The following is a 25,262-nucleotide window of genomic DNA, read 5'->3' on the forward strand; positions in this document are numbered from 1 at the left end:
AAAAAAATAATAAGATGCTGTTTATTATTAAATTTCTTACATATATTTCATATTCATTAGAATAATAGAGTATAAAATTTTAAAAATTTACAGGATACATAACTTTGTAAGACAATATATTTTCTAAAATGAATTTGAAATGAGTAGATAATTAGATTTTAATCATGAAATATACAAAGATTAAATGATGTACACTTATTTTGATATACATGATTCATATACACTTATTTTGATATAATGATGTAAACTTATTTTGAAACTCTATGTATTATGAATGAACAAGCAAAATATCTATAACATTTATAATGTTTTTCTCTAATATTTAAAAACAGAGAAAAATGTATGCTAAAGTATGCTAATATTTACATACTCATCCACTCCCAATGCATGCTGACAACAATTAAAATTTTATATGGCTTTCTACAGTAAAAATGCAATTGCAATAATATATTAATGAATATCATGCACATAAGTAATGATATGCTGCTATAATAAAAATTAGCACAAATCAATTGATTTAACAAATATATTTTAACATGATCAAAACTAATTCATGAAGATCAAATCTTATCATTCCTTAAATAGAAAATAATGACATACTAATATATATTTTTTCTATTAATGAATAAAATAATTAATATTATATAAAAATATAACAATATTTTTTATTCATTATTTATTAATAGATAATTTCATTATCTATTAATAAATAATGAATAAAAAATATTGTTATATAATTAGAATATATAAAATTACAAGTTATTTAAACAGGCAAAGCAAATCTTAAGACAGATTTTATTGATTCATCTATGCTTCAGTATGTCATAATTCTGTTCAACAAACACACATTTCAGAAATGGCCTTTTCAACTATACTTTGAGATAAATTAGATTACTTCCCCCAAAAGATGTCATATTCCCTATAAAGAGTAATTTGCTACAAACTATAACACTACTTAGCAGCAGAAATAAACTATACTTCTGCCAAATTAAGTGTTTACAGAGAACAGAAAAAATCTAAGCAAATTTCCACACATCTTCCCTACATTTTGGAAATAATGTGGAATATTCAAAGCAAATTATAATTCATGTGGATAAAATAAGCAATTTTTAGATAAAATATGCCTTTAAAACTTATTTAAAAAATTAGATCTGTTTTTAATACTTACATGGAAAAATAATGTATTAGCTCAACAATGTAGAGTAATTAACATTTTAAATTAAGAAGTAGCAGAACAAATGTTACAAAAATAATAAGCTTTTATAAACTGAGAGACTTCTGATTTTAATCCAAAAATGACTAGCTAATTTTAGAAAATATTTACAAATAAAACTTCTTGAATACGAGAAGAAGTTTTGATTACTGATGATCATGATAAAGGTTGATTACATATAATATGTAAACCCGAATAAAACATACATTTTAAGCAACTGTACATTAAAAAAAATACATAACACTTGATGTAAATACAAAAATTATATAAAAAAGTTCTATAAAATTATATTGTTAAACATTGTTTCTTGCAATCAGGTTCATAGTCATCAGCATTTTGCTCTAGAGTTCCTGTTTCACTATCCTCAGAATCTTTAACATTAATTTTCTCTGATTTCCCAGATCCAGTATTGGTTTTAACAGAAAAGAAGTCAGTCATCTAATATTTTATAAAATTACACAGAAAAAAGAATTATAATATTACAAAGATATAACATTATACACAAGTTTTTAAATAAATATATGTACAATATTTTGATAGCTATATTCTTAGTTTTTATTTCAAATTAATTTTAAAATATCCAGTAGTTTATTATGTAGTGATTCAATGATTTTCTGCCAAATCTCTATGAATTAATTAAATTAGAAGGTGCAGTTTTCCAAAAACATTATCACATAGTACAAAAGTGTAGCCTTCCTTCCACTCCATATAAAATCATGGACTTTAAGCAAGGCCATGTATAAGAGAGCTTACATTTTAATTTTTTAGAATTTAGCATAAGAAACTTTTGCATTTTGTAGTAGAGTAAAAGAAAACCCAATTATATGAGAATGAACAGGCTGATTGATTATCAATCCTTCCATGATTTTGGTATAAAACTGGAAATGGGTTTGTATTCTAAATATTGAGTCTGTGTAAAACATTTTATCCATCCATCTCTCTGTATTTTGCAGTTATTGTATTCACTTACATTAAAACAAAATTTTTGTAAATGGATTTTTCTCAAAATCTGATAGAAATCTAAAAAAATTTGGTGTTAAAATTATGTCGAATTTCATTCTCCTAGCTCAAAAATTTTTGGGTTATTGTGTTTACAAACATAATTTCAAAAATGTGTTTTTCTCAGGGAAATCTAAATCACGAAGATTTGTCAAAATCTCAAGATAAAATTTTCTCTTTGTATGCTTCGTATATGAGGAAATGATAGAAAAAGATCTACACCTTTATAGTATTGTCATAAATTTTTAGTCATAAAAAAAGTACAAAATAAAATTTGTATTTGGTAGTGGCACAAACAGTATTGAAACTTTATAAATAAAGATTAGATTGGAAGGTACAATTGTAGAACAATTTCTGACTTAAGTTTCAACCATCTATCGAGTTTCACCTTTTAATATCGATTTGTTTGAGAAAAATTTGTATTCTTCAATTGACTATTGATATTAATCTATTTGGCCATTGTAAAGACATCAACAGAAAATACAGGCCATATTAAAAAAAAAATTGCAGAACTATCAGAAATTTTGTATCATTTAGATTTTAAAAACATTTCATAGATGCATCTTTATATTAAATTCATCTTGTAGCTCAAAATCTTGAAAGAAGAAAACACAATTTTTGTAGGGTGAGAAATACAAAGAAAATATAATTTCCTGACAAAACAAAAAGAGATCCAGATTCTATACAAACCCATCTCCCCCTCACAAACATATGATCTATAGTATATTGATACTATAAAGTGTAAGTCATGAATGTTTAATTCATAGACTTTAAAAAAGTAAAATAACTTGAATTATATGATAAAGGAGACCTTAATTTTCATTTAGCATCCATTCAAGTAAAATGTAAAAGTGAAGTTTGCCAACGGTTGTTAAAGTAATAACAAATATGCAAAAAAAAAAAAAAAAAAAAAAAATGAAAATTGACTTTGAATTAAAGTGATCAAATAGAATAGAATTGCTAGAATTATTCATTGCTAGAATTAAATATTACTGGAGAAAAAAATTTAACAGAAAGATTGAAATTAGACAGCTTATCTCATCCATTGATTTTTTTTTACAGAATGATTTTTTACAATTATTACCAATGCAAATAGATAATTAATGAATACACAAAATATGGCACATTTCTTTGCATCAGATCACTATTAGTTTACAGAATATAATAATTTAGGAACAGTGACTTTATTAGGAGCTAATATAAAAAAAAATCTATTGACTGATCTAAGGACAAATTTCAATCACTGAAACATATTTCATCCAAAGATTCTGCATTATTAAAAAAATTTTAAAGAGAAATGAGATAACTCCGTCATATTTTGATTGCAAACAATAACAACTTCTAGGAAAATCATAATTCTTTCTATTTAATGATAATCTTAATTTTAATTTGGCAATGCATCTTGAAAAATACCTTTTAAGAAGGTGAATCCTATGCAAGCTGAATTTTTTTTGAGCATTTGACTTGCATGCAAATTCAATAGTTGAGTCAGTATTTGAAATTTTAGGAATTTTTTGATATTTTAATAATATAGAATTTAGGAAAAAGTCAGAATATTTAATCTATGCCATTTGTTAGTAATTGGATCATTGATATCTTTAGAAAATGGATACATGCAATTTTCTGCCCCATCTGATGAAACCAATGGAATAACTTTACTGTTAGCAAAATTTAATAAACATTGTGATGTTTTAATTAATAACCATTTTTAAATGTTCCATTAATAGCATTTCTGAAGAGCTCTCATATGTTTCAACTGTAAAAGATCTAACATGAATTTCTAGAGGAGTACATTTACTAAGATATGGTATATATTTTAATATTACCTTTGTCTTCTGTTCTTTGACTAATTTCTTGGATTTAGTTTTTGGTTGAGCTATAAAAGAAAATAATAATTAATTGGAAACCAAATAATAAATAAATTTTTAAATAGATTTTCTTAAAAAAATCCCAAAATACTTGCAAAACATAGGCAAAATTGAATAGATCTTTAAACAAAATGATAATGCATCTAATTAATGAACTTCATTAATATGTAATAGAAATTATTATAAATTATAAAATATTTAGGAATAAGTTATATTTTTATTTTGAATGTAATTTAGGCAGAAAAATAAATTTCAATCGAATTACTTTCTAACTCATAATAGAAATGAATATAAAAAAAAAATGTATTATCACCCTAAAATCTGAATAATTATGTAACATAAGTTTGAAATCAGGTTATGTAAGTATAAGTCCCTTGTGAAGATTCAGAATCATCAATAACATTTAACATCTCTTTTATATATGTTACCAACAATTTATGAAAGCCAACATTCTATAGAATACCAAGCATTTTATATAATGCTAAAATTGGCTAGCAATGAATGAAGTGATTAAACATATTTTCTGGGTATTCTATAGAATGTCAAACTGAGGAAATATTAAATACATCTCCACTGAAGTAAAAAAACCTGCTTCAAAAAACATGGGTGAGATTACATTTTATGATGGAATAAACGAAAATGATGATGAGATGCTTAACAGAGATTTCTGTTTCTGTAACCTATTGTGTATTTTTAAAAGAATCCAGTAATACACACTTATGAACAAAATGTCATAAAAAAAATCATACCTTCTTTAACCGTGTTAGTAAAAATGATGAAAATGATATTCTGTACACTTTTGTTTTAAAATTAATAGAACTGTTTAAATAATAGTATTATCATGACCTCTTTTTTTTCATACTTTGCTTAAACAGCAGTTGCCTTTCTATAAAATGCCTATCTATTATATACAATGTTTAGGAAAGTGTACAGTAACTCTCGCATTTAAATCTTTGCCTAAAAACGCCTAGCATTCAATAAAGTGTCTATTTATTCCATAGAATGCCAGGATTTTTTACACTGCTGGTAAAATGCATAGCAGAACATTACTGATGCTTATTTAATTTATTAAAAGAGGCAGCGATTCAACTACATTAAGCATTTCAAAAAAGCAAATAAAAAAGGACTAGTTTATGGCTCTTTACTAATAAAAATCTGTTTGAATAAATATTAATGAACATTCTTTCTAATTATTTTTAAACATAAAAATTTTAAATATGAGAAAATACAAGGGATGCTTTAATTTGCCAACGTAACAATGACTAGGAATTATTCTTATATTATTGGAAGCTTGATAAAATATCAGTTGTAGGAATCAATTTAAATATTTTTTTTCTTTCACACTAGAGTTTGTACAAAACCCGACTTTTTGAAAAACCGGTTTTCGAATTTTTGTCAAAAAATAGAATAGAGAAAAATATTTTATTTAATTTATTTAAAATAACAAAAGACAAAATCAAAATATTGAAAAAAATTAAAGATTACATATACATATTACTTACAAAAAACAACGAAAACTCAAACCAAAAATTTTAAATAATATTTATATAATTTTCATTAATTTAAATCTTATTTATATTATTTTCACCAATTTAAATAATTAAGATCCATTACTCTAAAGTTGTTTCTTGGTAATGAATATCCTTGTTGTTGAAGAAACTCTCGTATGAATGAGCTATTTGTAATGCTATTAATAGAAAATCCATCCATTGTGCAAGTTTTGATATAATTTCTTCTAAAGTACTCTTTTTTACTTCCATAAAATTCAAAATACTTGTTTGTTAGTTTGAAGAAGTGAAATATAAAGGCTTTTCTTCTTCGACGATCGTTTCTGATTTCTTTCTGATAATTATTTTACGAATTGCTTTCAAATGATTATGTAGATTGCTTGTAGAAGAACCTTTGCAGCTAAACATTTTATTACAATGATTGCAGTTTGCCTTGTCTATCACCAACTTTTTGAAATTATGCCAAACTTCCAACTTATTTATTTTTATCTGATTTTATCAAAATGAAATTAAAGCTATTAAATAAATTTTTTTGAAGTTTATTTTACAATTTTATTATTTTAACTATTAATATTAATGTAATTTAAAATAATCTAATTCCAAAGCTTGATAAAGACATAATTTATGCCGAAACGTTGCGAAAGAAAATATGGATTATTTTAATACATTGTGTTTTATTTAAAATCCCATTAGATAGAAGCAAAAAGTTTTTATTTTATAATAAATTTTGAGAGAAGAAATTTATTTTACAAAATGAAAGTTTTAAAATGTAAAATAGAAAATACAAACATAAAAATTAGAATCATAATATTTACATTATTTTTATCAAATATAACAACTTTATATTTTTGTTTCCAATTTTCACTTTATAATATTAAGCGAACCTGTCGTGACTCATGATAGATTGCACATATGTATATGTACTAAGATAAAATAAATGTACAGTGCAAAATGCACAAGCACTGGCCAACGCAATTCACAATGTTGAAAAAATATGTTTGCTGTCCGTTGCATAGAATGTAAAGCAAAGCAAATCATATAAATTTTTACATAGTAATATGAATTCTTTAAACCGGTTTTCTTAATTTAAAAACCGGTTTTCAAACGTGACAAATTTACTTTTAAAAACTGTTTTTTTTTAAACCATCAAACCCTATTTCACACCTTGATCAAGCAAAAATAGCAGTGCATGTATATAACTTTATTATTCAAAATATGTGAACTTTTAATTAAAAAAAAGATAATCTCTTAACTAATTTAAATTGATGGATCAATGACATAACAATCTTTAAAAATCATGATAATATAACTAGAAACTTTTAAAATAGAATCATAAAAAATATGATCCATCAACTCATAACTTGCTGCAATGAGATTCTCTAATATGTGGCTGATTATATCAAGTACTTGCAAAAAAGTGCAATAAATAAATAATTCACTGATGGCACTAGGAATAATAAATTTGTCATATAAGTAATAAAGAACATAAAGCCTTGGAAGTAAAACATTTTTCTCACAAGCATCATGATAAGAAGAATTCTTACTAAATATTAATGAAAAGTAGCATAATATATATTTTGGCATTGGAAGCACTAAAAATTACAAACTTTGAAAAGTAAATTATATTAAAGTATTTAAGATTGGAGCAAGCAATCAAAAATTTTTGTTCAAAGAAAAACATGACACAGATATCTATCATATATAAAAAATGTACAGAAGCTATTTAATATGACATAAGTGGAATGTTATCCAGTGAGACATAAACTTCTTAAAACTTTTGCTTTTTTTTATGGAGAAATTAATGAGATATATGCTTAACACTTCATGTTTCCTTCATCGCTGGAAGTTCATTAAAAATAATTTATAAATGACATTGAGAATTTGTGTTTGGATATTTTGAAAAAATGTACATAATTATAATTTAAGATTAAGATGAAGATATTTCTATAAACAGCATCTAGATGAGGATTTTAAAGTGGGATAACAATACTTTTTCTTTGTTACACACTCAATATTATGGAAAACCCAATAAAACTAATAACAAGATTTGGTTAGATGATATATAATGCATATTTCTATATTGAATAATACATTAAAAAAATGGTATATTAATTAATTAATTAATTTTATTATTAAAAATTAAAAATATAGATAACCTTAATCAAAAGCAATAAATTATAAATAAAATTTTTAAAACTTCATTTAAAGTTTTGTATGAATAATTTACAGCTAACTAAATATTAAGAAAAAATATCAAAAATAAAACTTATTTTTGAAATAAGCAGTTTAGTTTTTTCAAAAGATTTCAAAATGGCATATAGTATACTGGTCATAAATTACATAATTTCAAAACAAAAAATAATTACGTTTAGATTTTTCTATTGAACAGTAATACTCATCAACTAAATTAGGATATGATTTCTTGAATCTATTTTCAAACTCTATGGCGCAGAAATTTTCTTCATCTGTATCGGAAGAATTATCACCATCTAAAAATAAAGAACAAAAATGACTATAGTTTTTAAAAATTAAAATGCTGATTAATACATAAAAATAACATGCATATTATCTGGTATATTTATACATAAAATGGCATGCTTTAATAAATTTTTTATACGGAAATAAGTAATATTTATTATTATAAATAAATAAATAAAATATTTCTGATTAAAAATGCAAAATCATGTCAGGGTGCTATCGTTCACAAATTTTAAGAATAATTAAATTTTGTTACTGAATTTTGAAATTAAACTTTAAATTCAATCATAAGAAAAATTCAAAATTGTTATTAAAAGTATGCTTTAAAAAGAAGCTATGCAAATTGGGAAAGATTAGCCAGTTTCTCATATTTTTATTATCAAGACTGGAAGAAAAACATAGGAAAAATATTTTTAATAGTTATGGAAATAATCACAATTTTATTATAATAATAAATGAGTGAGAATGATGTCCTAAGAACTTTCTTTATACTCTCTAATGAATGTATTTATACATTATTAATGTATTTATACATGCTACTGGTGAATAATAATTATGAAACAGACTATTAGAATGAAATCTTTGGCGATTAATTGCTGGTATGTAGTTAATATACAATCAACAGAACATCATTTGTGTATTTTATATTTTAGATGCCTTTTTTCAATAGATTTTGTTTAATTTTTGATTAATTTAAATTCTAATTAGAATTCTCCCTCCCAAAAAAATATCACCTTGAGATGAAAATTTTCAAACTTCAATGCATATTTCTAGCAAATTTGATAGCTTTTAAGTCCAAAAGTCAGCTCCATTACAAACAAATTCACTTTTGTGATTGGTAGAGTAAGAAATAAAACAAGTCTCTCTGTGAGTATCTATTTGTCTGTTGATGCTGTACAAGGCAGATCTTGGGTTCTAGAGCTATCAAATTTGGTCCAAACATATTTTAGAGGGGGTAGGGTTAATGTGCATTTCAAGGTGATTTTTAAACAAAAACTTCAAAAAAATTAATTAAAAATCAAATAGCATTTTATTGTTTCAGTTGATAATCGAAAATAAAACACCCCTTCCCAATAATGATTTTTTACACCATTATAAGAAAATCCAAAGCATTAAATTTTGAAGGTTACTAAATTAGCTGTCATACAATAATTTCCTCAATTTTAGCAAATTTTGAAAGATATTTTTGTGTATAGTTGGTGAAAACATCTTTTCATTGTTACAATGCAAATCTAATCATTTTTACAGCTTCTAAAAATATGTAATCATATGCTTTTTTCCTCCCTGTTAAGGAATTAAAAAAAAAAAAAGTTTATTTTTGCAAATTTTTAGGAAGAAAGGAATTTTATTTGGCTTTCCTCAATTTTTTTTGAATCTGTTAAGAAAGACTTTGAGAATATGAAGTAATATATGCCACATGCTCAATAATTATACCTTCTATTTAATTTTTTACGAACATATTTAAATCCAGCTAATACCCTCATAAAATCTATTAAAATGTAAAACACCATTAATAAATTATAATCAAATATGATTTGCAAGGGGAATAAAATTAAACATACAGCATCATGTAAGACAACATGAAATTGGATATGATATGCACATTTTTGTTTATGATGCCACGTGATCTGAATTAATTAAAAAGGTTCATGCATATAATAAAAACAGCAAGTAAAAAGCTACTAAAATATTTGACTTAGATATCTATTATAATTTGGAGTTTATAAAAATCATTTTACAAATATTATTAGTAAATGCATTGGTAGTAAATGGATGGTAATCAACCAAAAAACTGAATAATAAAGTAAAATGATATTTTTACCTACTGGCACCCATTGCACTTTTAAACAATCTTCTCCTTTGACTGTACAGGCTTTCAAAATTCTATAAAATATTTCAAGATTTTAAAGCATTTCTAAATAAGTATGAAAATTTCTTAGTCTTAAAAGTCTTATTAGTCTTTAAAAGTCAACTAATTTTCAAAATTAATTCTTAACACATTTAATTAAATAAAGACTAAGCTAAATTTAAGCATTTTTACTTATTTCAATTATCTTTTTAATGATACAAATTTAATTGCCAACCAATTTTCCTTTAATTTTGCAACTTTTACTTTAAATGCAGTTTATAACAATGCTTTGTACTGCAATAATTAAAATAAAACCAACTTCTCAGTTTCAATAAATCCTTTATTCACGTACTTTTGCTATTTCTGGGTATTACCTCTAAGCAAAAATTTATACTTTTATTTCTTAGCATGAAAACATTTTAATTTGGATGTTCAGTGATGTTAATTTAGTTAAAATACGATTTTTAATTAAATTTTTAAATGACCCAAATTCATTACAATGTTGTGAGAATCTAATTTTTTTTCTTTTCTATTTTATTGTAACATTGAGATAGATGATGTTGCTTGTTGAGCAACATTTATCCCAAATAAACCAGTAATCAGTAGGAAAGTATATATATATCTATAATGTAAACACATACATTTTTTAGTAGTTTTATGGCCAAAGAGAGAAGACACTTTTGAAATTTTAAACTTTGCTTTATTCCATCCTGGGAGGCATAATTTATGTACAAGCAAAAAGTGACAAGATACATCAATCTACATCACAACACAAGAGTGAAAGAGAAAAGAGCGACAGAAATATTTTCCCACTGATTATATACCATGAGATTCTGATAGGAATTTCTTTACATGCATCTACTTAGATAAGGGATAAATAGGTATCTTTTAAAAGAATTTGTTTAGGTTGGCAGATTTATATCACTTTATTCGAAGTGTGGGAACTTGTTGATTTCAGCAGTTTTGGAGCCCATGTAGAATTAATTAAATAAAAAAGATGGAATTGGATCGGGAAATAAGAGAATATTTTAGAATGAAGTCAATATGAGCTAAATTAAGATAAAAATTAAGAAATTCATTAGGATTTAATTTAGATTTAGGGATATCATTCTATATATATAATATCAGAGTTAGAAACCTAAGAAAAAAAATAGTTCCAAATAATATGCATGATTCTAGAATGTGAAAAATAAAATAAAACTAAATATCATTTAATTACAAATGTGATAGCAAAAAGTAGGCAATTAAATTATAAAAATATTGAATTTAATTGCTTTAGCATTATATATAAAAATATAAATAATGCTATAACATGGCACATATGTTATAAAAATATATTGCCATAAAGATCCAAAGAATGACAGGTCACAATGTAACACTATATCATGTTTATTAACTTTAAGCAACATGCAGGCTTAACATACAGGTGAAGAACTGACTCCACTGCTTATGGAACTCAGAATTTATACCTTTACAGAATAATCTAAAATTATAAAGAAGGTTATAGATAGTTCTAGAACATTAACAAATGAATAACAAATTTAAATTAAAGTTCAACTTTAATGTAATGTGATATGGCTATGATTCAAACCCCCAACATTGTGCTTTGCAAGTGCATACTTTACTTCTGAGCCACACTGACTATTTGCAAATCTTCCTTTTGCAACAATATATGCCATTTATTCAAAGACATATTATATCTGACTAATTAATTTTATGAATGTGATAAAAGAACAAAATGTGAATTATAAACAAAATCAATTTAATGACCTCATAAATTTCCGAACCAGTTTCATACAATAATTTATAATCATAATTCAACAGCAACAGATATATTCATATAAAAAAAATGTTACAGTAAAAAAGTGAAATTAAACATCTAATTTAATTAATTTTTTTCTTTATTTTTATGCAGATAAGTGTACTTCACAATATTATATTTCAGTTTAATATGAAAAATTTAAATTAAGAAGGGAATACATACTGAATGGGATTATACAACAGTGTTATCTCATTGATGTGATTGCCTCTACTCAGCTTAAACTGTTGCCATGATGTGATGATAGGGAAACATTTTTCAAAACTATGTTGAAAAGTCCAACCTAAGTAGTGGAATGCTTTGTCCTGAAAGAAAAGTATTAATATAATTTAAAAATAATTTACATGATTAACTTGTGTATAAAAAAATTATAAACCTAATATAAGAAAAAGTGAAGCTAGAAATAATCTTGAAGATTTATTTGCAATATCAACACATTGTACATACCTGAAACTGTCTTAAATCTGGGCATTGCCAGTCTAATAAATCTTCATCTGGAATTTCATCATTAAATTTCATGTATTCTTCAATAACCTATAATTTATCATGTGAAAAATGGAAACATCGTAATTAAAAAAGATAATAAATAAAGATATGTTAAAATAAACTATTCATTGAAAGTCAATAATTGTAGAAAGAATATATATTTTGAGGCAATTACTAAAAAAAGCATTGGGATATTTAGTGTAGATTTTAGATTACAGAAAAAAAAAGCATGCAAACTGAAGGGCGAAAAAATAAAATAATTTTCATACTAAAATATTTTCAATTTAAATTATTAATAGGAAATTATAAAACAGAGAGAAAATCATCTAATGATATTCATGAAAAGTAGAAAACCAAATCATAGAGTCAACATTTTTATAGGATGCAAAATTTTATATTTTGCTGAGTTTCTGAATTAAAAAATAAACTAACAACAATTTAGAGATATTACAAAAAATATAAGCTTAGATATTTTTGATCTCATACATTTATTTACATGAATAAAATCTAAAAATGAAAATAAGGCTTCAAAAATATTTATTATGTTGTATAAAACTTATTTCATATTTAATGAATTCACACAAAAAAGCATATGCAATAAAACAGAATTGATAACTGCAATCAGATAAGAAACATTTTAAAACTAAATGAAAAAAATTTACAGAAAAAAAATGATAAGTCTGATGAGAGAATTAAACAATGTCAAATATTTTTCAGAGATTTGCTTGAAAGAGCTTTGGTAAGATAATTTAATCTAAAATGATTTTTTTTTCAAAAGCTGATAAATTAAAAATTTATCAATTTATCATAATACAAAATATATTAACAATGTTCTGTAAGTAATAATGTAAACTTACTAATTTTTTGATTTAATGTGTAACAATTAATTAACTCTAAAATAAGATAAAATTGAACTGTGAATTTATAATGGAGCCAGGGTAATAGTTTTAAATAAACTTTAAATTTTACATGAAGTAATTTTATATACCAAATTTCATTAGCAGTTCATTTTTGTTCAGATATAAATTAACTAATTATTAAATTAATATTTTATTTGAGCAGAAATGTAAGATCTTCCTGTACAAACTAATGTAATTTCTTGGGCAGAATTGATTTGAAAAATACATGTCTAGGATCTTTATGCTGACAATACCAAAGTAAAAATAATGACTAATTTTAAACTTAATAAACTAAAGCTCAATAGCTGAATAAAAAATGTATGTATTTAAAAATATTAAAATTATGAAAAAATAATTTAGCAGATGAAAACTATTTTCACATAAAGGTCATAAGGTTATATAAAAATAAATAAATAAAAAAATGAAAATAATAATAAAACAACAGATATACCTTAGCACTAGGAAAGTCAGATATGTTTTTTGCAGCAGCATACACTTTGAGTTCATTTTTCTTTTTTTGTCTAACATCATTGTTTTTATGCCAGTTGCATTTACATGGATTTTCTGGATCAGTTTCGTAGCAAGTTATTTTGCTGTCACACATGTTACATCCTTCTTTCTTATGCTTTGTAGTTGATCCTGAAAACAATAATATATCTATATATGTAGTGTGTAAAGTAATATATATATAATTTTACACATTTCATTCAACCAATGAAAATCAAATGAATAAACTTACGATATTCTCTAAATGTTTCTATGTATTTTAAGAACAAAAATAAATTTATAAGTATAACTAATGATAACTGTGTGATAACTAACTCTATATGGACATCTAACTTTAATGCTCTTTAAATAACACTAAATAATAAACTTTAATATGCTTGAAAATTGTTTGTTAAGGAAAATTAAGATGACACAGTTAATTCTAGATTAGACATCTTAAATTTAGATTTAATTTAATTTAAATTTTTTAATATCTGAAGACACTACAAATGACAAAACACAAAAAAATTTATAAAATAAAAAAATTTATTTATAAAAAAAGTAAAATGTACAAAAAAATTACCCAAATGGGAACAACGTGTACAATGAGTTTCTTTCTTTTTTACATCTGCTTCATATCCTGGAAAAAGCTCAGATTCACTTTTCTGTTTCCAATCCTGAAATCTTTTAAAAAATAAGACTTATTTTCCCTACTTAGCATGCATTTTTGCATTTTAATATTCTTAACATTTTTAAAGTCATAATAATAGAGTTACAATTCATAAAGAGATTAAGGTATTTTTTTTTCAAAGATAAATTTACTCATTTATTCAAAAGAAAATAACAACAGAGGATTATAACAAAATAAAGATTTTATGTTATCTACTTTTATTTTACAGTATTTTATTTATTTGCAGAAAATGTACAACAACAATAAAGAAAACTGTTTTGGAAATAAGCATAAATGTCATAATAACACCTTATATACATAGGAAATGAAAAAATGTTCAGAGGTGTGTTTTCAAGAATAAAAACTTAAAACTTTCAGTCATTTACATGTGCATTCTTTAGGAGATAATGTCTATTCAGCTAAAGCATCACATCTTGGTATACTTACCACATATACTGTGATCTGAATAGTAAAATCTGAAGTCAGAAAGGTAAAAAAAAAAAAAAAAAAAAAAAAATCTGAGCAGTTATATAACTGCTTGGATTCCTTGGAATATTGAGACAATGAAGAAAGAAATGGAAAAATTAAAATGCAAAATAATAATTACATAATTTTTCACTCATATAAAGCACAATAAAGGTACCTTTGCAGAAGATCACAACCTTCAAGTTCTTTGAAAAGTTTCAAAGCAGCTTCTTTACCAACTCCTGGCACACCACTTACATAATCACATCCTAGTAGTAATGCTAATGCTATTAAGTTTTGTTGATTCAACTGCAGCTTGTTTTTTTCTGATTTCAAAGAATACATATTCATATGGGGATCCTAAAAATTAGGAATTAAAAATTTTGCAATGCAGATCTGAAATAATTCTTAGTCTGTTTTGAAACACCAAAAAACAAATTTAATCTATAAAATAAATATTTTTATGAAAAATGTCAAAATTGGATTTTTAAGGAATGAAACTTACAAATACAATATCTACATATGTTTTATACCATAATAAACAATTTACAGTATATAAATCGTAATTATTATTATTTCATTATTATTACTTAGTATATTATTATTATTACAGAATATTAATCAGCATATTAATTACTTTTTTTCATAAATAATGGACTTGTTCACATATTTTAACCAAACATTAATCTTCATAATCAGATATTACCATACCATATTTCATAAATAAAAGATCTGTTCCTTCACTTTAATTAGATATGAATATGCATAAAGATTTATACAGGATAGATTTTTCAAGTGGTAACAAGGCAGATCATGAAATAATTTCTTTTCATTGTACTGAACTGAATCCATTTAATTTCTCCATAAAATTAAAAAAAGAGATAAAATTGAGTAAAATACACAAATACTAAGATATGCAGTTTTACCTAAATACATTGAATGGAACATATTTTGCTTATTTACTTGAAGAACAAATCTTATTAAACCTGTTCCATTCTTTGCATGAATAATAATATTAAAATATTATTTTCTAATAACTGATAAAACTGATTTAACAAAAGTGATAAGATAAAAGTGATTATAGCTACTAGAGAAAATATTAAAGAAATTTTTATGTCTAGATGGAAGCATTGCAGAATGATAATATTTTTTGTTTGCTTTGTCTGCTTGATAGCACAAGCTAATTTCACTCTATGCATAAACAACACTGCAATTTACAAAATAAATACTACCTAAAACCATTATCATGTTAAAAAAAAATCAAATTTGAAATACATGAAAACATTAATTAGTAATAAACTGCAATATTTATTTTTGCTTAGTGACCTGAGAAAAATTACAATATCACACTAATTATTCATGATCTATTTAGTTACATAAGGTTAATATAAAAAATGTATTGTAAGAAAATTCTGAATTAAAAATTGAAAAAATTAATAAAAATTTTATAAAAACAAATATATTATTACTAAAATGTTTTTCTTTAAAAATGGTCCTTGTGTGACAATATGTTGCAAAGTTGTCAAGCGAAAAGTAATAACATGATTAACTTATAATTGATTAAAAGTCTAAATAAAATTTTGTAAAATTCTTAACTATTTACTGTTGAAGAAGGAATTACATGACAGATTTTAGTCCCTGTGATTTCAGATGATTTTAGGATGCCCCAATTTACAGATAATAAGTCAGCCTATGAACACTACCATGTTTAAAATATTTCGGAAGGAGAATGATGATTACTTTTGATTTCAACATCAAGGGTCAAAATTTTAAATCGGATTGTTTTAAATTAAATAGTAAAACACTTAGTCTCTAGTAACTGTTGAAAGAAAATGAATTCTTAATGATTCAGCAATAATATACATAAAACTGAATATAATAAATTAGTTTTCTCATTATTTCAAAACATTTTTATTGTAAATTATATATTTACATAATAATTTTAATGTGGTTTTGTAAAGGCATCTATTACACACAATTTCAATGATGCTAAAAAGTTATTTCTAGTTAACTAGAAGAACTTCTAATTAAAGTTCTTCTACTAAGATTCCTAGGTACATTTAAAATATCATCAATAATATCAAATGGTAGTTTTTGTTAGCATCTTAATATTTTATACAATAACAGCTTCATAGATAGATATGCATATTTTGCATCAACTTGTATCCTTATTTAAAGAAATGTCTTTGCTTTTTCATCAAATCACATACTTCTATTACTTATATTTAAGAACTTTTATTATTAGAGAAACTTATGGCTATGAATATGTAAAAATCTTTATATAATCTACCCACCAAAGTTATTTTACCATAACTTCAACTATTTTAGTTCAATTACCAGATTTCACAAGTTTTCCTTTCCGAATACTCCAAATAAAAAGTATTTTCTATTTCTGAAATTATAAAACATCCCACAGGTAATTTGCCATTTTCTTTCTATCATCTGATATGAAATCATTTATTGATGTTATAAAATCAATGTGATTAATAATCATGGATTAGGAATAGCTAAATTTTCTTTTACAAATGGAACCCATTAATATTTTTACCCTTTCATATCATGTGAAGACTACAATAATAGATAAATTCATGCTATATAGAGCAGTTGTATTTTTCTTTAAAAAATATCAGTGACAGTGCATTTTTACTTATACAATAAAATATTGTACAATTAAATTTTATTTTAAAGCATTTTGTGGTCAGGTAAGGTGCACAGATAATTTTTAAAAAAATATTGTAGAAATGCATATTAAATATTAAGAATTTTCTTTCGGCAAAACAATTTCTGCCATGCTAAACCATATTTGAATAAAACCATTTACCTAGTTTTGGATCAATAGAAAAATCTCTATAAACTGTATCTGCTCCATATAAAAGTGCATCATTATCATTTGTGATCACACCATCAACAATCTGGAAAAAAAAAAAAAAAGGAAGAATTCAGCAATTATTCAAAATGATTCTCTGATAAGATATATAATAAATTTAAAAAAATAAAACTTAACACTTAATCAAAGCAGGAATAATTTAATCACTTATGAGCAAAATGAGAATGTATATTCCATAAAGCTATACAAGTCAATAAATACTAAGAATTCTCAATCAATTTAGTTTGGCAAAGGACAGTGTCATTGTAAATCCTTTTAAACACTGTTGACATGCATCCCCATATTCGTTTCTCCACTAGTGTTTAAAGTAATAAAGGAAATGAAAAAATTCCCTTTTTTTTCTGAAATTGATATATTGCTTCTTTCAAAAGACTACAATAATTGGTGACATATCTAGATTAAATGTTTAGTAATTAATCTTTATTTTCTCATAGAAACATTAAAGGAAAAAAAAAAGTAAACATTCACACAAGAAACAAACAAAGTTTTCTGGTGAAAATGAAAATTTTGATCAAAAGAACTTTAAATGACTGAGTCTTGAAAGCAGTCAAAACCTGAGTACATTTATATACAGATGTTTTTTGGAGTCTGAAGTCAATATACCTATCTACTGACAACCTCATTATCACAAGAGGGGGTAGGGGTGGAAAAACCATAATGGAGTCACTAATTGATTGATACAGTTTCCATTTGAGCTCCAAATGGTGCAAGTATATATTATGTAACAAGAAGCATGTGAATGAAGTACACTAAGAGAATATTCTTAAGAATTAACAATTGCATTGCTGAATGCATTCAGTACAAGTTAAAACAAGCTTTTTTTACAATATAAGACTTTTGTTGCATTAAAATCAGTTAAAAATATTTTCCATAAAATATTACCCCCATAAGATACAAATTATTTTTAAACAGACATTAAACATTAACATAAGAATATCATAATTGATGTAATATTTTCTCATCTTAGAAGATTTATGACTATTGCTGAATCTCCAAAGTGTATCACACTTTGGCAATTGCTTTTATGGTAGGTTTTATATTAGCAAGGCAAAAACTTTTTTTCACAAATAGAGAGTTTCTGTGTGCAAAATACATGTCTTTTTTTTAGATATGGGCAACAATAGTTAAAATAAAAGAATGGATTTTTTTATGAAATAAACTAACATTTGTAAGTAAACCACACAGAAATATGTCCTCCTATATACTTTCACTTAAAAAAAGATTAAATGGAAAATTAAAATTTGTAACTAATTTAAAAGGAAAACATGTATTAAATATAGTAGATGCTTATAATATCTTTGAACATTATATACATATATTGCATGATCAGTGATTCTACAATAAACATTTTAAGATTAATCAAACTTCAACTAAAAAGTCTTTTATAATAACTGATTTTTTTTAGAACAAAATTTTTTTTTGATTGATTTAATGAAACAAATAAAGAACAATGTATACTAAGAATATTCAGATAGTTGGAAATCTATTGTATTAGATTCATCAGATATTATCAAATATTTCTAAGTATATATTTTAAAATGTTTAAGGCAAAATATTTTAAAGCACTTCATTCTTTAAAATTTTTTATTCGTCTGTTAAAAATAGATGCTCTTGATTTTCATGCTAATATTTATTTTTATGACTATTTAATAAAAGCCCCAAAATTTGAATGATTGTTTCAGGAAATTTCATATTTTTCAAATCACGAAAAACTTCAGAATGTCTTCAAATGTAAACTTCTTTAAATTTTGGCCTCTCAAAGGCTGTGTCCCAAAACTTCTAACATAGTCTTTTTTTTAATGAAGTTATATGGAGCCAAGAGATTGAATAATTTATATTTAATCTTACATTTTAATTTGTTCTCTATTTACAAATTGAAGAGGTGATTTTATTCTCTAGCTGGTAACATGTTCAATAAAACTAGTATTTAAAGATATACTTTCATTAATGTGCTAAAAGGAAACAATTTTATTTAAATTATTTCTTAGTGATATTATTTCAAAATCATTATTATGGATTCTTGAAATCATTCTTTTTATCAATTTTGCAACTGTAGAGTGTCTTGCATATGAAACTGAAATTTAATTTAATCTATTAACTGTTAATCAGGTTATTGAAATATTAAAATTATAAATTGCATCGAAAACATGAAAATAAGTGAATTTTCAAAATCTTGTGTATTATTAACAAAACTTATCATGATTTGTTATTATCATTTTCATTTTTAAAATTATGAATTTTTTCAATCAAGCCCAATCATTAAAAAAATTACATTCTTACATACATGCATTACATACATTACATTACAATAATTAAATATTTTTTATTTTATTTCCTGGTGTAAGAGACAATCCAGTTTACAAGAAATGAGCTACATTCATAAATGACATAAATAATGCCTTGAATATAAAATTTTAGACAAATTCAACTTTAGTAAATTCTCAAAATTTACTTTTCCCAAAAATGTTAATTTGTTTGCAGTATTTTTACATTTTAATATTTTCTCGTTCAAATCAATGTAAAATTTGATACAAAAAAATAAATTTTTTAAATAATTTCAGAATCTTATTTTGAAAACAAGCACAAAATTAATGCATAATCTTTCCCATAATCTTCTGAAGTTATTTCAAAAGCAATCCATCACTGTCGATGACATTTCTCACCCAAAGACACCTTTATGTAATTCATTTAAGTCCTGCATTTGCAAGTTAAAGCAGTCCATCATCATAGAAGTCATTTGGGCTGGGCTTATAGTGAGAAGGTTAAAATATTTAGCAAGGATCAATTTTGAACGACAGAAATAATAAATGTTTTTTAAAAAATTGTAATCCAACTAAATTAATTATGAATAACACATTATTCAAAATAAAACTATTTAAAAAATTATGTTTAATTAACTGAGTTAAGAAAATTTCTAAATAATTTTAGAATATGAGATTGAAAAAAAAAAAATATTTACCCCTTTAGTACATAAAAATGCACAAAAAGCTTCAGCTTCACCAGAACTTTTGATACAGGGTACTCCTAAGGACTTCAGCAAATCATGACACTAAATACAATAACAGCATAAAATTACACTATAAAGATACATAGAAATATTAATACTTATGAATCACTTGCACTATGCATAAGTTTAAATTAAAACAAAATTTATTTATTTAAGAATGCATATTTCCTATATATAAGTAGTAATCAATTTAATCTTGTAATCATAATTTAAGTGAAATTTACTGAGTTTTGAGCTTTAAATTAAGTTGGGTGATGATGGATTAAAGTTCTTAAACAAAAATTGCTTTTAAGCAAACAAACAACAACAATGAAAAAGTAAATGGTGCAATATAATAAAATTTTGATGTAACACACCAAATATTTAGTATGATTACAACAAAATTAACAGCAGATGCAATTATAAAAGAAAACTGTTATTAATCTAAAATCTTAATCAATATTATTTCATTGATTATAAATTTTAACAATTTTGAAAAATGCATCAAGAAAGCATACAAATTAATAATTAAAAAATCAGTTTAATTTTGCCAGGATTTATAGAAAGTAAATGTTTTCAAATATTATTGCCATGTCCATAAGTTATTTCAAAATGCTTGAAACAAAATCAAGGCAAAAGGAAATTTTAAACTACCATTCAAATTAAACAATTTTTCAAAAATACAAATAAATTCTTCTAAGATTTATTATTTATCAGATAAATACATGCTTTAATCTTAAAACAACATTTTTTACAGTTTTTTTTAAAAAAACTTTATGATAAATTTAAGATATATATATATATATATATACAGAAAAAAAATTAATGCAAAGAATGGTAATATTTATATATTATTTAAATAGAATGTTATATCAACAATTAACTAGTGTAAAAAATAATCCTAAAAGGGTTAAACAAGAATTATAATAATGATCATGGATAAAATTGCAATTATCTGATGATGCGATATATATTTTTCAGATGGTATAATATATATTTTTGTTATGTATCAGCAAGGAATAAATATATGAAATCTCTTTGTAAAATCTAAATTATTAAAAAAAGAATAAAAAATATAATGAATTAAAAATAAAAAATCTCAGCCAGAATTTGTTTACTTTTAAAGAATAAAAAATATGTATACCTGATTTAGAACTTTATCAAAATATGGTCTTGATACATTATCACTGCTGTTATTTCCTTGATAATTCCTTTTCTTGTATGTATCTTGCTTCAAATCAGGGATTTTACCTTCTAGAACAAAAACTGGATGCGCCCCATTTAATAAAAGAGCAGATACTCGACAAAACAAGTTTCTGAAACATTTATGTTAGGGCATTAATAAAATATCAAAAGCAAAAGCATTTTTTACAAAAACGAAATTTTTGGCATATTAATTGCCAAGATGAAAAAAAAAATTATAATTTAATGATATATTTATAAAAAAATTACAAAATAAGAAGACATGACAAGCAACATTTTATATTTTATTATATCATTATTAGCATTTTAAAATACATTAAACAAAATTATAATGCATAAGCACTGAGGACTATATGAGAATGCTTTCTTTATGCTTGCCTAATTATATTACCTTTTATATGTAATTTTTTAAATATCCCTTTAAATGTTATTAAACTATAAAAACTGAAAAGAGGGAAAAAAATCATTGAAATGATTAGAATGTATGCTTTGACCATTACTTTTAAAAACAGATTCTTAAGAAATTTACTCTCTTTATATAAAAAGATAAGCTAATTAAGTGCTTTAAGATAAAGATAAGTGCTTTTGAAATAGATAATATTGGGCTAATTTTCTTATACTTTATATTGACAAGGAAGGTGTACTTGGGCTCTAGATCCGCTATCGACTACACTAATTATTATAACTATACACTAATTATTATATTTTATTATATATTATATAAATCTTTCACATCATACAGAGTTTGGTTTTTGTGTTCTTTTTTCATTAATTAAAAATCTTTCAAATCATTCCTTTCAACTGCAATTGGCACCCAAATGAAACTTTATCTGTTATATATATCAAATTTTCCTTTATCTTAGCATTTTTTTTAAAAGAGATTATTTTCATAAATTTCTATTCAAAAATTCAATACATGAATTTAAAAATTTATTAAAAATGTATATTTTAAAAATACATAAATATTAATTAATTTTTATTACTGATTGCTCATATCTTGAAACATATTTAAAAACAAACAAACAGGAAGCCACATTTGATTAAGAATTCAAATTTTCAATTTTATATTTCATCAACCATTTACTTAAAATTTCAAAATGTTATAAGCAATTGAACTATTTTAATATGGAGAATTCAAATATACACTCAAAATCAAGTTTGCTATTTATTTTAAAAATTGAGTTTGACTAAATCTAAGTATAAAAACATTAGAAAATATTTCATAGACTTATAGAGAACTTATTTTTATAGCAACAGGTATTTACAATTTTACTGTATGGTAATTAGTTTCGGAATAAAAAGTAGTACACATAAAGAAATATGGATTGTACATTGATTAAATGATTAAAAGCTTTATAGAAATAAAATTGCTAATGATCTTACCTCAGATGAGGATTTTTTACTGTGTTCAAGCCTTTGCACTGAATAGCCTGAACCACCCATCCACTTAAATCAACTGCAACTCTTTTATCACATAAATAATTGATATCCTTTCTTTCACATAGCTCACTTAGAATACTCCAAAGTCCTGTAACCCCCATCTTTGCAAATGCCTAAATATAGAGAAATATTGTTATATTTGAAACTAAACAAAACTCAAATTCTGTTTATTGTCATGATTCACATGAATAATTTATATTTAAAATAATGACAGTGAAGATTATAATTAAGGGAAAAATAACAAAAATTATAATGACTTACTGACATTCTCTTATGAATAATAGCTGAAAATGTCATAATTTTAAACAAAAATGAAATCAGACATCTACAAACAATATCCAGACATAATATAAGCTTGAAACCAAACATAAAAAAATTGAACTTTATAAACTAATTAATTGTGACAAAAATAAACAATGAAAAGTAAAATAAACATGATTAATTAAACATAAAATAAATAAATTTATACAAAAATGATTCAGATTTTGAAGATATTATAGAAGTATTACAAAAGAAAAAAAATCTCATGAATAATAAAATTTGATTCCAAAAACTCCGAAATGTGTCATATCTGTATATCAGAGGAATATAAAATCTGTTTTTTAAAGTAATGCAATAAAATATTACGTCATAATTAATTGGGGAATTCCAATATATATAAGGCATTTTTTTATTGATAAAGATTTATAGATAAATGAGTAACAATATTAGGCATATAATCATTTGATTATATGCCTTTATGTTGATTTTCTTAGATTGAGGATATAAACAATGCAGAAGTGAACAAGAGGCTATGAAGTACTTTTTAAATGTTTCAACATGTGTTTTGTGACAAATTCCAGAGAAATTAATTTGAATTATGAAATTTTTATAATCAGAAAGATAACAAATTCAATTCATATAATTCTTAAAACATAATAATTCATTCATATAATCCTTAAGATTCAATAAGAGAAAAGTTATTTATTTTTTACAGTTTTATTATAAGCAGTATAAATATAGAAAATTTTCTCATTGTATAAGAGAAAAGTAATTTATTTTTTTACAGTTTTATTATAATCAGTATAAATATAGAAAATTTTATCACCGTAAAAATAAAACAAAAATTACATATTATAGTGGAATAACAAAACTTCCTGTTTTATTTGAAGGAAACAACCTTTCTTATTGCATTTTTATTTGCACTTATGAAAACACGAACCAGAACTTGAAATATTGAGTAAGTGTAGAAACGATGAATGAAAAAACGAAACCCACCGAAAAATCTGTAAATAAAGCTACTGCTATTGCCAATCAGGCGAAAACTAATAATTATAATATACAGTCGCGCTAAAGCGGGAACATATTCCAGAATGATAATTCGAAATAAAATAACTTGCATTAATGAAAATTTTTTAAAAAATTAACAGAATGTAGTTTTAGATGCATTTAAAACACAATAGCATGTATCATATAATTACTAAAAGCACATTATCCTGCAGATAGATGAGAAGTTCCGCCTGTTTATCTCTTACTTGCAAGATGTGAAATGTGTTCCCGAATAAAATAGCTAAAGAGAATTTGATGAACATCATATACGAAAGGGCTGCATTCTCCAACAAATAAACAAAATATGATTATTAGAGTTAAAAAAAAATAATTAATCTGTGACGTCAAAATTTCATCTGCGCTGTATTAACTAGGCTAAGATATTCTAATTTTAAATCTTAAGATGCAAAGGAGCGATTCAAACTAGACACAAAATAATTACCCTGAATTTAAAATAATATCGCACTAAACAAATTTTGCAGTTATTTTATTTTATTTTTATAACGGCTACTTCCCAGAACCTACGCTTCGATAACTCCATTTGTTAATATAACTATTATTTTTTGCTTATTCGCCGACAGTACTGTTATCTTGGATTAAATCTCGCCTTCAAGATTGGAGAGTTGCGGGTTCGAGATATGATTCTATAGAAGATTTTTCATAATTAACACGCTTAGAGTATAGGCAATCTGTTGATG

The 25,262-nt window shown here is 24.1% G+C and overlaps 1 protein-coding gene across 1 annotated transcript; it reads right to left on the reverse strand.

The window, feature by feature from the left end:
* Nucleotides 1-738: 738 nt before the first annotated feature.
* Nucleotides 739-24,547, reverse strand: LOC129965986 (flap endonuclease GEN homolog 1-like). Its single transcript, XM_056080311.1, has 14 exons — nt 24,514-24,547; nt 23,200-23,369; nt 21,758-21,929; nt 20,587-20,676; nt 17,566-17,652; nt 14,919-15,100; nt 14,189-14,289; nt 13,571-13,758; nt 12,182-12,268; nt 11,900-12,039; nt 9,889-9,950; nt 7,955-8,077; nt 4,039-4,088; nt 739-1,651 (listed from the first exon to the last, which is right to left on the reverse strand). Exons 2-14 carry the CDS (start codon nt 23,355-23,357, stop codon nt 1,499-1,501), a joined length of 1,593 nt encoding a protein of 530 aa, XP_055936286.1. The 5' UTR covers nt 23,358-23,369; nt 24,514-24,547; the 3' UTR covers nt 739-1,498.
* Between the last annotated feature and the right edge of the window lie 715 nt (nt 24,548-25,262).

The sequence above is a fragment of the Argiope bruennichi genome, chromosome 4 (genome assembly GCF_947563725.1).
Source record: "Argiope bruennichi chromosome 4, qqArgBrue1.1, whole genome shotgun sequence".
Taxonomy (NCBI): Eukaryota; Metazoa; Arthropoda; class Arachnida; order Araneae; family Araneidae; genus Argiope; species Argiope bruennichi.